Source organism: Tyto alba, unplaced genomic scaffold, assembly GCF_018691265.1.
Source record: "Tyto alba isolate M040663 unplaced genomic scaffold, T.alba_DEE_v4.0 Super-Scaffold_8, whole genome shotgun sequence".
In the NCBI taxonomy this organism is placed as follows: Eukaryota; Metazoa; Chordata; class Aves; order Strigiformes; family Tytonidae; genus Tyto; species Tyto alba.
The window spans coordinates 18,534,546-18,548,781 of record NW_024881329.1 but is presented as its reverse complement, the minus strand read 5'-3'; the positions used below and the strand labels follow the sequence as shown (position 1 = coordinate 18,548,781).

At 41.1% G+C, this 14,236-nt stretch overlaps 1 protein-coding gene across 1 annotated transcript in view; it reads left to right on the top strand.

Moving 5' to 3' along the window:
- ABTB2 (ankyrin repeat and BTB domain containing 2) overlaps positions 1-14,236 on the top strand; it is a 136,441-nt gene that overhangs the window by 83,393 nt on the left and 38,812 nt on the right. Inside the window, exons 2-3 of the mRNA XM_009976475.3 lie at positions 284-430; positions 3,119-3,329. Of these exons, the coding sequence (XP_009974777.3) occupies positions 284-430; positions 3,119-3,329 (358 nt within the window). The remainder of the gene's footprint in view (positions 1-283; positions 431-3,118; positions 3,330-14,236) is intronic.

Sequence of the window (14,236 nt, the reverse complement as noted above, 5' to 3'; positions counted from 1 at the left end):
CTAACGCTTTTCATGTAGTTTTATCTCAACTGCAATTTGTTTCTAGCTTTTAAAGGCTGTAGAAACATTCAGCCTTACTCCCTAGAGCCTAGTTTCGCTCTTTCAGCCATTCTAGTGGTATTTACAGCACTGTTTGATTTTATTTGAACTGTTCAAAAGACCTCAAGTCCCCCAAGAAAGGTGCAGACGTGTTCAAGTTCCTTATCACTCCTGTTGGTAGAAAGACTTGCTTTTCCACTCCTGTAACTTCACTTGTAACAGGACTCTTTGCTCTCGTCCCCAGGTGTGCTGTCTCTGCCTGCCTACTTTAGCCCGTACAACGATGGCTCTGTGTGCAGCGATGGACGGGCTGACGCTTACGCCCAGCTGGAACTCCGAACTTTAGAGCAATCTTTGTTGGCGACTTGCGTTGGAAGCATCTCTGAACTGAGTAAGTTTTGGATGCAATCAAGCACGGGTTTCTTTCAGGGAAGCAGGAGAGCCGGTCCCTCTGCTGTTGAGGTCAGTGGGAGTGTTGCCGTTGTTGACAGTGTGAGCAGTGTTTGGCTAATGTTGTGTAAGATTTAATTGTCTTGTGGTGCTGTTTATGAAAATCAGGTTGTTTCATTAAACTACTTCATATTTAATTCACCTTGGAGATGTATAAGATGTGGCTTTTCTAGCCTTTTGGTAGTTAGTGGTGTTAGTGCCAAGAGAAGATGGATGCTTTTGCCTGGATGCCTCTGGAGGTTTTCATGTACATTTGTGGAACACAGCAGTAACACCTCCCTCATGGTGAAGAGGCTTCTCTTTGTTAGTGTCTGTGCAGTAGAAATGTCAAGGGTGCAGGATATTCAAGGAAAAGCTTTTTGGTTATTTAAAAAACAAAAAGTGGAGGAAAAAAAATCGGAGAGCACTTTGGTAACAAAAACTTGTTCAAAACCTCCTTTCTTAATGCTAACCAAATGAAATGTTCCATTCCTAGACTAGTCACAAAGCCCTTTTAAAGTAAACAAAAATGATTTGTGTTTTCCCGGTCTACTTTTCCCTTGCAACATTTCTGCTGGCATCACTTTCCTAGTCTCCACCATCTGAATGCTAATGAATGTCAAGGCCAGCAAGGAGTTTGTGGGTTTCACCATTTATTTTGCAACCTGCCTTAATTTGAGGTTTTCAAATTCCTTTAACACACCTCTATTTATCCTGGAACACAAGAGAACATTTGTAGCATGGGCCCAAGATTGAATACAGCTTCCTCTCTCTCTTCCTCCATCCCTGCTTTGGCAAACTTGGTCATTACATATAGTGAATAGATCTCCTGATACAGTTGCCTACTTTTTTTTTTTTTTTTGAAATGTTGCTGCACTTTGCCAGAAAAATAGAGTGAGTGTGCAAAGGAGAAGGAACGTTATTCTGAGCTGAAAATTTGAATTCCAGATGCATTTCTGCTGTAACTGAGCAGACTTCAGTGTTAGTACCAACGTTAGAGGCTTCATGATACTCTTGTAAAACGTTTAGAGCCTGGAGAGTCAGGAGCTAGTGAAGTGGAAAGGCAGAGATATTAGAAGGTTTTTCCATTCTGAAGTGGGTCCTTAAACTGAGTGTACTATGCAACAAACGAGTGGCACTGCTTTACGTTGCAAACTGAGATTTTTAATACTCCACGGATCTGAACCACTAATAATGCTGTCATGTTTAGACATACAGTAGCTTTGTAGGGGTAACACTAGAACCCCATGGGTTCAGCCTGAGGTTGTTTGGCAAATTCAGTGTATTGCTGTTAAATATATATGAAAAAATAATAACTTCCTAAGAATTTCAGAGGGAGGCGTGACTAATTCATATGTGGCACAGCTAAGTTCAGGGCGCTTTCTCAGGAACCAGCTTTGCGATGGGGTGACTATTTTGGTTCCATCCTTTCCCAGTATTGTAACTGTAGGACACAATAGAGTAACATTTCCTGTGAGATTTTTAGGGGGACTGTAAAACATAAAGTAACAGAGGATTCTCCCAAGGAAAAAACAGATCCTAGCTATGTATAGTAATCTATAGTAATCATTCACCTCACTGGTATGGTAGTTACGCTACTCAAAGATGTAGTGTCTGAAGCCTTTATTGCAAAGCTCTTGAAAGTCTGTAATGCACCACAATAAAAGGAGAGTAAACAGGGTGTGCCCAAAGCAAACTTATTACACAAAGACCAGCTTTATGTGACTGCATACCTGCTGTCTTGGGGTCATTGCTCTGTGAACTTTTTAAAAATCTGCAGTCTTAAAATCCTTTCCAAGTAGAAACTGTGTAATACAGGTCGTCTCTTCCAGGCCTCCTCAAGTCCACCAGTACTCTGCCATAGAGGCAGGTTGGATCAAGTTCAAAGACTAAGAGGACTGAGCAGCCCAGAAAGCTCCTGGATTGAGCTTCTTACAAGGCTCATGGGCAAATTTCTGGCACAGCTTGTGACAGTCAGCATGATAAATATTGGCTTTTTAATAAGAGAGTCAGGTCTTGTTATTCTGGAGAAACCTGCAGCTAGAGTGAGAATGAGAGAAGCAAACCCCTAAAAGAAGGGATTTCTATATTGAATATAACATCATTAATTTGTCACAAGAGCCTGGATGGGAGGGTAGGACATCATAACCCAGTTGAAAAACATGGGAACAATCTCATAACATAAACTGATGATGCTGGTGATGAGCATAAAGTATTTGTACTGGTGTTACTGGCTTTGCCTTGTGAGAGCTATGCTTCCAGGTTGGGCAGTGGACATTTTAGAAAGATATCAGTAGTTTTTTTTAGTCAGGCAAGAAACTGGTATATGTGATTGGAAAGAGGAGAAAACCAGCAATAAAACAGGATGGAAAAAATCACTGCAAAGCTGTCGTTCTGAATGTATGGTGACTGAGAGAAGTTTCATTCTATGTTTTCTAATAACTTGTCATTTGAAAGGAAGTTAAATATCCCATACAACAACCTGCAGAGCAGCAGCTTGAGGATAGCTCCTGTCTTTGTGGAGGAAAAATAATATGTGCACACAAAAGACATTTCGCTATGAGAGATTTTATTTAGTTCAAAAATTGTACTTAAGAGGACTGTGGATGAACAGTGAAGAGATGCTTTTGCATTCTTTCTCTTTGCGCAGGTGATTTGGTATCCCGAGCAATGCATCACATGCAGTGCTTGAACACCATCCGCCCAGGCATGAGCCCCATTCGGCAAACCCGGCAGCAGCAACCCATCTCCTGGTCCCCTGATGCTCTGCACACCCTCTACTACTTCCTACGCTGTCCTCAAATGGAGTCCATGGAGAACCCCAACCTTGACCCTCCAAGAATGACCCTGAACAACGAACGGTATGTAGGTCATTCAACTGTTAGCAATCAAGGAGTTAGGCTAAGAAGGTCTCCTTTTGTAGAGTAACTGCATGTGCATGGGCAGCTCAGGCAGCTTTGTGGGATGCTACCTATCAGGCATCAGTTATTCCTGCAGTTAGGCCAGATTATGTTGTCAGCCATGCCAAGTTTATGAAGCCTTGGAATTGGAACTGGAAAGTGAGCTGTTTTTTCATGCAATCTTTCCGAGCGAGGCATATACTGTATGCTGCCAACAGGGCTTGTCTGGAGACACTGCCAAAAGTACATGTGGTTGCCTAAAGCAGTAAAGACCTTACCAAAGAAAATGTTACCTTCTGAATAGCACCAATTAACAATTGTCATCATTCTCAGGAAAAGCAATGTCATTTTCTGTAGAGAGGATTGAAGGGATTTATGAACATCCTTCTAAGGATTACTTCAGTTGATGCTGTACGTCTGGTATAGAATGAGATTTATATAGGAAGCCAGTAACTAAACAGAAAATGCAGTGGGTCTCCCTACCTTCTGCCAGCACCATAACTGACTCTGAAAGAAGGCCCATTATTAGAGTGGTCAGAAATTTTCCAGCGGGATGTTTTTTCTGTTAGAAACCTCCCTGGTTTCCTTCCTGCCCAACTCCTTGGCAGTCTGCCTGACAGGCTGGTGGCAGCGGAGAGCTGAGGAGCCCTCAGAGCCCTGGCCACAAGTTGAGTTCCTTGACAGGTCAGGCAGCTCCTGCTCTCCAGCTCCTCAGCTCAAAGGCAGACTGATAGCTGGCTGCCTTGCAGCTGCATCCTGCAGGGAGACCCAGGTCTCTCCGGACGTGTTAGGTTTCCCCAGTTTGAAATGCATATCCAATTTTGTATTTATTCCAGAAATCTTACCTAAATGGGAAATTCTGGTTTCTGATTAATTCTACCCAGTATTTATGCTAGCTTACTCTTTGGATGTCCTTTAGCCTGCTGGACATCAGGCTGATGGCTCTGTCCTGGCCCTTCCCAAAAGCAGCCTGTGGTTGGGAAGCTTCATAGTGTAGTGAGGTGTTGAAGCCTGGCAGGGAGGCCATGTTCACAAAACAAAAAAGCAAGGTGCTTGTTGGACAGATGAGCAGGGAAAGGAGAATATCTCTCCAGCTTTGTAAGTAACGTCATTTTTTCTTCCCACCTTGGGCTTTACTGTACTCAGCCCCTGCTTCTAAAGTTGGTATGAAATGATGGTTGCAGACAAATAATTAATTCTTAAAATTAATTCTAAAAACCTACAAAAGTTAGCCCCTTCTCTTTTATTCCTATCCTGTTCTGTGCATGTGGAGTTTATGGTGCTTTTTCTTCTGCTCCATGCTGGTTAGCCTGTGTGTTTGTTGGTTGTTTTCTTTTTTTTTTTTTTTTTATTGAGACACTTCCTATTTGCTCTCAGACTGCACTGTTTTAGGTCCATGCATTTCTGATGCTGCAAGTCAACCTCGCCTCATGCAGACATACACTGACCTGCATCAGGCCTGCCAGCTGATTTCAGTGGCCATAAACCCTTCTTGTACCACGTTCACCACCCCTGGAGCTGTGGCTGATGGCCTCATGGCCGGAGCCTGGCTAGTTGGGAGTGAGGGAACCTCTTGAGAATAATAATAGGTAGAACTGTTCCTTTTTAAGTGTCTGAATTTTCAGGTCAGGCTACAGAAAACATACTGGACAGAAAGCAGCCTCTATAATTTCAGTCTTGGTAAGTTACTTAAGGGAAGCTTCAAATAAGGAGAAAAATATAAAGTAGTCACTCTTAAGCTGCCTGTTCTGCCATAATATTTTGCATGTGGCTGGTCTGTGTAGCTACTACCTCCATTGGTCACTTGTTCTCATGTGCTTGGCTGCTGAACCATCTTTCTGTGCTTTATTGTAGTTTATACTGGACTGTCCTCTTTGACGTCTCAGGTCTGGTGGGAGCTCAACTATTTTACAAAGTAAAAAGGATTGTCCTTCTGTTTGTCTGATCTCCCCCAAAATCTGTTCAAAAAGAACAATCTGTGAGCAGAACTGTAGCATTAGAGAGAGGGAACTGATGTACATGTGGGAAGAACCAAGAGGAATTAAGTGAATAAAATAATGATAGGGAGAGGCATGGCTGTGCAACTCGGGGTCCATTGGTAGCTCTCTTTTTTAGGCTCGCTAATTTTAATCAAGTACCTAGTGCAAGATAGTTTATTTTGCATTTCATGTTTGCACACTGTGCAAAAACCAGTTTTCATGGGGCCAGTTGTACCACTAGTTCCCACAGTTGTACAGCTGAAGCTGCTAAACAGCTTGTATCAGAAATGTAGATTAAGCTTTCTATTTTGTGTTGTGTTCTTTTCAGTACTCTGTGTAATGATGTTACTGCAGCTACTTGTTTTGTAGACTGAGGATAATAAATTAGTTAAATCAGGAGTGCACTTATCTCTCCAATTGCTCCCAAACAATACTTTTCACATGGTTCACTGGAGTTTTTTTGGAATGCAGGCTGCAACTCTATTCTATTTTAAAATCCGCATTAGATCCTGTAACAGCTGGTGTAAGGGAAATTTCTGCCATTTTTTTTCTGACCAGGACTTAGCTGTAAAGGAAATTAAAAAGGGTATATTAAAATGGAGCAAAAAGTGACATTAGGAGAAAAAAAGCAGAACCTGAGGTTCTATCAGCTTAAACAATTGGCTTTGAAAATGTTATGAAACCTAGAAATTAAATTAAAACTGTCTGCTATACCAGAAATGAACATTCAACCCTACCTTTCATTTGTTCCAAGATGTATTTGTATGTGTCTTATTGCATTGATCTCTCTGCATATTATTTAGCATAGCCAGTGGGATAAATATTGCCAGCAGTACTTCATGCAGGAGATAGTTTACTCTTTCTTAGTTTAAAAGGAGAGATGGTTGTGACTGTGTGTGAGATGCCGGACTCGTGGCATGATAGATGAGAGCACTGATTCACCTAATGTGACTGGCAAAGCTGTGCAGCCCAGTTCTTCTATTTTTTCCTGAGCTGTGCTAAATCAGCTGCAAACTCTGCATTGCTCTTTTGTGCATTTATGCTCTCTCTCTGGAATATACTTGTGATGTGCGCTGCAATCCCAGTTTGTTTTCTACTGAAAAAACTCTGTCATAAACAAGGACAGTAATGCTGACCTGTTGTGCATTTGCTTGTGCTTCCATTTCTAGGATCATGTATAAATCTGTTGGTATTGAACACCGATCTGAAATTTAGCAGAGGGATGGCTATTAGAGCTGCAGGCTTGGTAAAACCCAGTCTTGGGAAGCTCTGTGAGCCACATCGATTCAGTGGAAGGCGCTGCAGTTGTTTCCTGAATCTAGAGACCTGACAGCATACTGTCTGTCTTCCTTGGCTTTCTGTTGTCTGTGACCTTTCTGTGTGTCAGACTGTGATGCAAAGTGCTATGAAAATCTTAACACTGTAGGGTCTGGAAGGTCTTTACACACAAAGGCAAGTACAGAATTTAGGTTCTGAAAACATGCCTAATGGAGGGTGTCACATGCTGTTATGGGCTTTTAAAAGCCTTGCCGAGCTTCTGAACATATCCTGCAGCAAACTACAAGGTATGAAAACATACACACTTGCAGGTAGGTATGAAAGCAGGCACCCCAATGAACAGATCCAGTTTAAACTCATATAAGCTACATGACTTATCTGTCCTAAATACTTTGGCAACTAAAAGAACTGAGGTAGGTAAACTGTAGAGTCCTGCAGGAATGGGGTGGATGCAGTTGTCTCTCTAGAGTGTGGCAGATCAAGGAGCTTTCTGTTTTGGCCTCCAGTATGTTAATGATTTGGGATACCAATAGAATGAAACTCTGGGAAATTTGTGGATTGGTTATATCTGGTTCTGATAGTCACCTCCAGGTGAAGGCATTGAAGCAGGAGGAGTCAGAATTAGAGAGAAAGCACTCAGGTACCTTAAGTGAAACATTTTAAACATTTCCACAATGAATGCAGCTGCTTGCTGTATGACCAAGCCATAGCCCACCTGGAACCCCAAAATGACCTTATTTGCTGCACGGACAGTAAACCATCTGCTATTTGGTGTCAAATAGGGCACCTGAGGAAGTGTTTTGCAGATACAGAGTGCCACTTGTGCAATACTTTGGCAAACGAATTAGACCCTGAGGTGAGAACAAGCTGCTTTACTCAGTAACGATACACCTGACTGCCCAAAGGCTAAGAGCTTTTCAGTGTCATCAGAGAGCACATCTGTCTTTGTTGCTGCAAAGAAGTGTCTCTGCTGGGCGATAAGATTGGTTGCACTTCTCAGAGATCATAGTCTGTATTGTGTCAGAGTTCAGACAATGTGGTTTTGGACCATGAAGAGTGAGCAGATGTGTGGCAGTCCTTCTCTCTCTGCTGTGTTTCTGCTCTGGGTTTTTTCCCATTGCTTATGTCAGGCTGGCTGAGTTTGGGCGCACTCTGCAGTGTGAGATCATGTCCCAGAGCAGCAGAACACATTTGCTGGGATTGTTTGGGATACTGTGACTTGAGAAGGGCCATCCAAAGGTAAACGAAGTTTCTTTCTCCCTTCTTCACTTTTTCCCACGTTGAAGATAAAACTTTTGCCTTATTTTCAGTTGTCTGTCAAGGCAAGAATGCTCTCTCAGTGATACTTATCTTAGGGAATATTTGCTACTCACAGAGCACAAATTGAGGTCAATATTAGAGTCTTATTTTAGAACTGGGTGGACTAGTCTACCCTAGGTTAATTGACTTGGCCCAGGGTAGGGGTCCAGCCTTAAAACTGGGAATAGCCACCAGTGACTGCCCTTGTCCTGTCTCTCTTAGGTTATCGTGTGCATATGGTATTTATTGTAGAAAAGTTAGCAAGATCTAATACCTAAGAATAGGCAAAAAAGTTGTATCCTGCTTCCTTGTGTAGTTGATTATCTGTGTGTCTTTGGTAGGCTGAGCTTCCTCCTCTTTCAGCTACCCTATTTAAAAACCTATAAATTGTGTTTGCCTATTGTTGATACTGATGGTCTGTATGGTCTTACTGATGGTCTTACATTCTAAAAGTAAATCTGGGCTTGTCCATCAGTGCCTGTGGATCCAGCCATGTCAGACCTTCCTGAGCTATCCGTTTTGCAGACATGCCAAGTTTTACACATCGTCTGAGTTTGCTGGTACATTATTTTATTCCAAATGTCAGTGAGTATAAAACAAGTTACATCAGCAGAAGCACACAGATTGTACCCATCTGACTCTGTCAGTGAAAATCCTGTAAAACGCTAGTGAAATTCCAGAGCTGATGTAGGATTTGTCAGCTGCCAACAGTAAAATTTGGGGCTTGCCAATTTGATGGAAATTCACAGCTCTTCAGCTGGAAAAGCTGTGGACACTGCAAGAAGCCAACTACAATCACCTGGGGTTTCTTATGAGGGGGCCACCTCATAAGAAAAGAGAAAGCTCCTTTCTATTTTCCATGTGCAAGCATCTAGGAGGCTTGCTTCAGATTTGCTGCTTCTCTAGAGGAGTCTGTTTTGTGATGTGATTGCAAACAAACCTGGGCGCACTCGGTTTTCTCCCTTGTTGCATGAAATCCTTCAGAGGGGCTGCTGCTCGTTCTGCTTTCAGCTGGATGGCTGCTTTTATCTATGAGGTTCAAAAGTGATCCATTTTTTCTGCTTCCCATAGGAGTCCTCCTATTACATCTGTTGCCGCACGTGATCCAGGGCCCATGGAGAAGCATGCAAACCGTATTGTTCAATAGGGTCAAGCAGGAGAAATGGACTAGTGCCCACTCTCCTGTGCCACGTTAGCTGGGCAAGGGGAGGGAAGGAGCTGAGCCCTCTACTTGGGTTTTTTCTCTGTGGAGTATTTCCAGCAATGCCTGCTCTGAAACATTATTTATTGGGAAAGGATGAAAAAAGCATTTGCTGCTGCCAGAAGAAAGGAGTGTAGCCTTTTCATGCTATTGTTGAGTGCTATTTGCTCAAATGCTATATTCTTCCAGTATTTGAGCTATTGATTTAAATCATTATTGGCTAGAACACTTGATATTTTTTGTCTTGTGACATAGAATCCATATTTATTCTGGCTAGCGTGGAAACCAGAGATGTGTATAAATTAATAGTTCCTGATAAAGTGTCAAAATCCTGTCCAAACATCCCTTGATTCAATGGTGATCAAGTTTGCATCTCAGCCTATTATGCTTTTAGATTAAAATACTTATGCTCAGACCAGACTGATTAGAGCAGTGGCCTTATGACCTTATTTTATCTTTCATACTTGACAAATTCAGTCTGTCCTCAGATACTTCAGAGACATGCCATTGACTTGGGCTGAGAGAAGAATAATCCCCAAGTAGTTTGTGCATCTGCTTTCCTACAGTTTTACTTTCAAGAACCTTCTGGCGCAGTTTCCTTATCAGGAGTATTGCAGTGGTTGATGCAAATAAAGAGCCCCTGTGCTATGGCTGTTTCTGAATCCCCAGTGACCATCTGATGAAGTTAACCTCCTTAGCGCATTTTCTAAATTTCTTGTTTTGAAAAAGCATTACTTTGATCTTATTTAGTACCTTTTTACTTGATCTCTAGGTGCATCATTAGAAATAATGAGGGCCTTCAGTTCTTTCCCTCACAGTTAGCTTGCTTCCCCCGTGTTCAGAAAATACCTGCCACAACTAAATGTTCATTCTGAAATTGAGACAGGAGTGAGTTTGTCACATGGATCAAATTTATACAATGATACCAATTTATGCAATGGTATCAATTCATATTAAAGAGAATACTAACATCCCAGTTAATAATGTCAATTGTCTCCAGAAAGCCTTGCTCTGTGTTGCATGGGCATCCAACTGGCTGAAAAGGAAGGAAAATCAGGAATAACCTGGAGATCCTGCTGCTGAGACCTGTGTTTGCTTGAGTTATATCCTCAACATCACTGAGAAGTATCACTGCTTTCAGAGCTGGTTAAAGCTTTTCAGAACAAATCTTTTCTCCAGATGGATGTTTCCAGACTCCCACTGATCTGTCATGAGGCTTTTTTCCCCTCTACTCTTTTTAACTGCAGGTTTATGGAATTTTATTAAGTGCAATAGCTACATCATTGTCTGTCTTTTAGATTTATTTGTGGCCTAGCCTTTCCTACTTCAAGTTTAATATATTTATGTCTGAATTCTTTTATTTCACAGCCATATCCCATTGTTACCATGGCGCATCAGGAACAGGACTTGATACACATAGTTCAGGGAGCTGTGTCTTTGAAAAGTTCTTCAAGAGAATAGGTTCTGGGATTTGTCATCTGAGATATCTTAATATCTTTCTATTGTGTCTACAGCTGCCTCACTAAGTCAAAAATAGGTATATAGGAATAATAACAGTAGACCCTGATTCATTTGTCTTGAGAGAGAATAATGCTGTAATCATGCATTGATGCTTAACAGTACTTAAATATACCCAGGGTATCCCTGAAGTGAACTGGGTGATTACAGAAAGATGTGTCGGTTAGCATATTCCTGTCCCAACCCCATGCAATAGCTCATTGATTATTTTTTTCACCCCCAGAGCTATTTGACATAAATATACTGATTGATATAGGGAAACAAAAGGAAGCCTTACACTGAACTGTGCCATTATGGCATTGCTTGTTCAGAGTCCACATAAAAGTGTGTCCCTCTTCGTTTTAATGAAAGAAAAAAAGCTATTTGCTATTGAAGAAAGACTAGTTTGGTAGATTTATTAGAAGAATAAGGCGGCTATAAACAAATAATATCAGCTTCCTTCATCAACACTAGGAAGAGATGATGTTACCATGTATTTTTGCCCATTTCAGACTTTGACCAGTTAATGTCAGACTTAATTGTCATTTTTGAGATACTCATTCACAGGGAAGGTGGAGTGGCCCTATTTCAGAAGCCAATAAGCTACAATCAACATGTAATCTATTGACTAAAATTAACTGTTCACTGGCCGTGCTGTTCCTGACTTTAGTCAGGATTATATACTTGTTGAGCCCATACTAAATAGTCACAATATATTGAATGTCTTCCATAGTTTTGAGAATTGAGAACATACATAATTTAACAGGAGGAGTCAGTAGCTTTATCACACTTGTGGTAAGCAACTTTCACCTTCCTGTTCTTTATGGTGACATCTCAGCACCTATTGAAGCAGTAACATCTAGCCAGAAAAAAACAGAAACACTTACTGACTTAAAAAGACTTTTTTAAGACAGAGCCTGTACTAGTGGGACTGCTTCTGCATATGTGCTGCTAGTATCCTGACAGACTGAAGAGAGATCCAAGATGAAATGTTTATGTTTGTTTATTACTTTGTGTGTGTCTGAGCACCATAGCATTGGATACATGAAGTGAATTAAAACCAAGTCAGGTTAAAGTCAATAGGTGACAGTAGTTATGTTTAGGTTCCCAGTAATATTCCTGCATTTGCCAGGCATCATCTATTGAGGTATTTTTAAGTCTTGTAATTTTTTTAATTGTTCATTTCTTTATAGTTCAAAGACTGTAAAATTAGAATGTGAAGGATGACCTTGGCAGTATTGAAGGGAATTAATTGCAAACCCCGAGGATCAAATTCATCCAAGTGTAACTGCTGAAGCTGGCAATGTAATCTACTCTGAATTAGACTTTTTTTTTTTTTCTCTCTGTCTTTTATGTTGTTTGTATAAACAAACACTGCTCAGGTTTTTTTAACTCTGTATACTTCACACCTGGGACAGACTATCCTTTTTTCTATGTTACTGGCTGTAAGCAATTTGTAGTGTTACTGGACTGCTTCCAAAGTAGCCTGTATCTTCTGATCTTTTGTATTGGAGCAGGGGTGTGGTACAAACATAGATTATTTAAATTCTCTGCAAAACTGCAAGGAGAAGAGTCTCACTGTATGTGAAATAGAACAGCACAGAGCAGACTTCATGGAGAGTAAAGAGACTGCCTTCCTATGCCAGCCTTGGCACACAGGGAAAGCATTACAGGTAAAAAAGCATACACAGTGAAACAAAAATCTGATGCTAATGGCTGTATGTGAAGCCATGTGCCAAAAAGTCAGGCTCTTAGGCTGTCTGGAAACCTTGTTGCTGCTTATTCACTGGTTTCCATGGACAGCACTTGGGGATGGTCTGAGAAGTGTCAGATGCCACAGCTACAGAGGGACAGGTTACCTGAAAGGTTACCAGTTTCATGTGGTCCTGGGCAACGGGCTCTAGCTGACCCTGGTTTTGAGCAAGGGGGTTTGGACTAAAAGATCTCCAGGAGTGCCTTTCACCATCAGCTGTTCAGTGCTTCTGTGGGTCTAATTTACAGTATTTGTCCTTTAAATTTGTTTCACATATGTCAGCCTGAAAACTTCCCAGTCATGGATAGGTATTCTACATTGTTTCCTAGAACTGGCTATTCAGGTAGACAGCAGGCAGGAGTTGATCCTTACCACCTACCTAGAAAAGTAATAAGGCATTTGACAGTCTTTGTCTTGTCAGTTACAAAACATTCATTTGAAAACCCCTATTTTCTGCTTTCATGGGGATTTTACAGTAGACCTCATTGCTTCCTGGAAATCCCTGGAAAGACTGTCTTTGACCTTAGCCATTTCTGACTAATGTCCCCTATTTGTAAAAATATTTGAAAACTAGATAAATGATCTTTGTCTTTTTAAGCAATGAAGAGATGACAGCCAGCCATCGTGCATGTGTGTGTGTGCGCTACCACCCTGCAATTACTTAAAGTACAGCTACAGTAATTACTGTAACTACTGTAAAGATGTCCATGCTAAGTTATTGGCTTCTGCTCTTAAGTTTCCATCTCTTCAGATAAGAAGGTGCAAGAAAATGAGAGCCTCCAATTTAGCTGCCTGGATTCTCAGGGCTGGTACAACCAGAAATCTCCAGTGCCTGTAGGCACTGTGTTGTGTGTTGTTTATTGTTTGCTGTTTCATGATGAGAAGACTAAGCAACAAGCTGGCACCAAAAATGAAGGAAAAATAATCCAGGGAAAATTAAAACAAAACTGTTACAGCATGTGTTACTAAAAAGGCATTATAGAAACACAGACAATAATAAGACAAGGTCTTCTGGCTTCTTTTTCCACCTGTTGAACCGTGACTGCCCACTGAGGGTCTACATTTCTCTGCTTGGCTCTTCCTGGTTTGCTGTCAACTAATATCAGCCTGTCTCCATTTTCTCTATGCATAGATCCTTAAAGACAATATCGTGATACCAATGTAGTGCTCTTTTAACTAATGTAAGTAAAAAGCAGTAACTATGGATGAAAGGTTCTGAGCATACAGCAAAGAATGATGATGGTAACAAGCCAACAAGTTTCTTCTTTTTCAGTAATTGCTGTTTCCAATTGAAGCTAATATTATTTCCTATTGGACTAAATTACAGACCTTCACTTGCAGAACTTGCCTGTTTCCTGAGGAAGGAGTTAGCTGGTGTTTTAACAAAGGCTACGCTAAATAAAGACACAATTCTGAGCTTTTGCTGTGCAGCAGCCAGGGCTGGCAGATACTTGGGATTTTTGCTCTTATTGTTCCTGACATCTTTGTAACAGAGAGCTAAGAGCTAAGCTCTTCTGAAGAGTAAATGTTCCTGGGTATAATTTATGATAATAGCAACAATCATTCTTTCTCTTTGACCTTATGGAGATTAGAAACTAAATTTTCCCCGGGGTAATCCTAGATTGGTGCATCTCTGCTTTGTTTCCTTTTTAAAGGAGACCCTGGCAGTTTGCACTTCCTCGTCCTATACCTACGAGTGCATGTACTGCTATGACCTAGTGGTCACTTATGAAGCTAAACTGTACTGTTTTCATCACGTTTTTACAGTAAATGCTGGACGGACTGTTTTAAAAAGCATGCCTGCTCTGCAAGACAAGTCCTATTCAAATGAGTTACATGTCTGAGCTGATTCAGCTCTGGT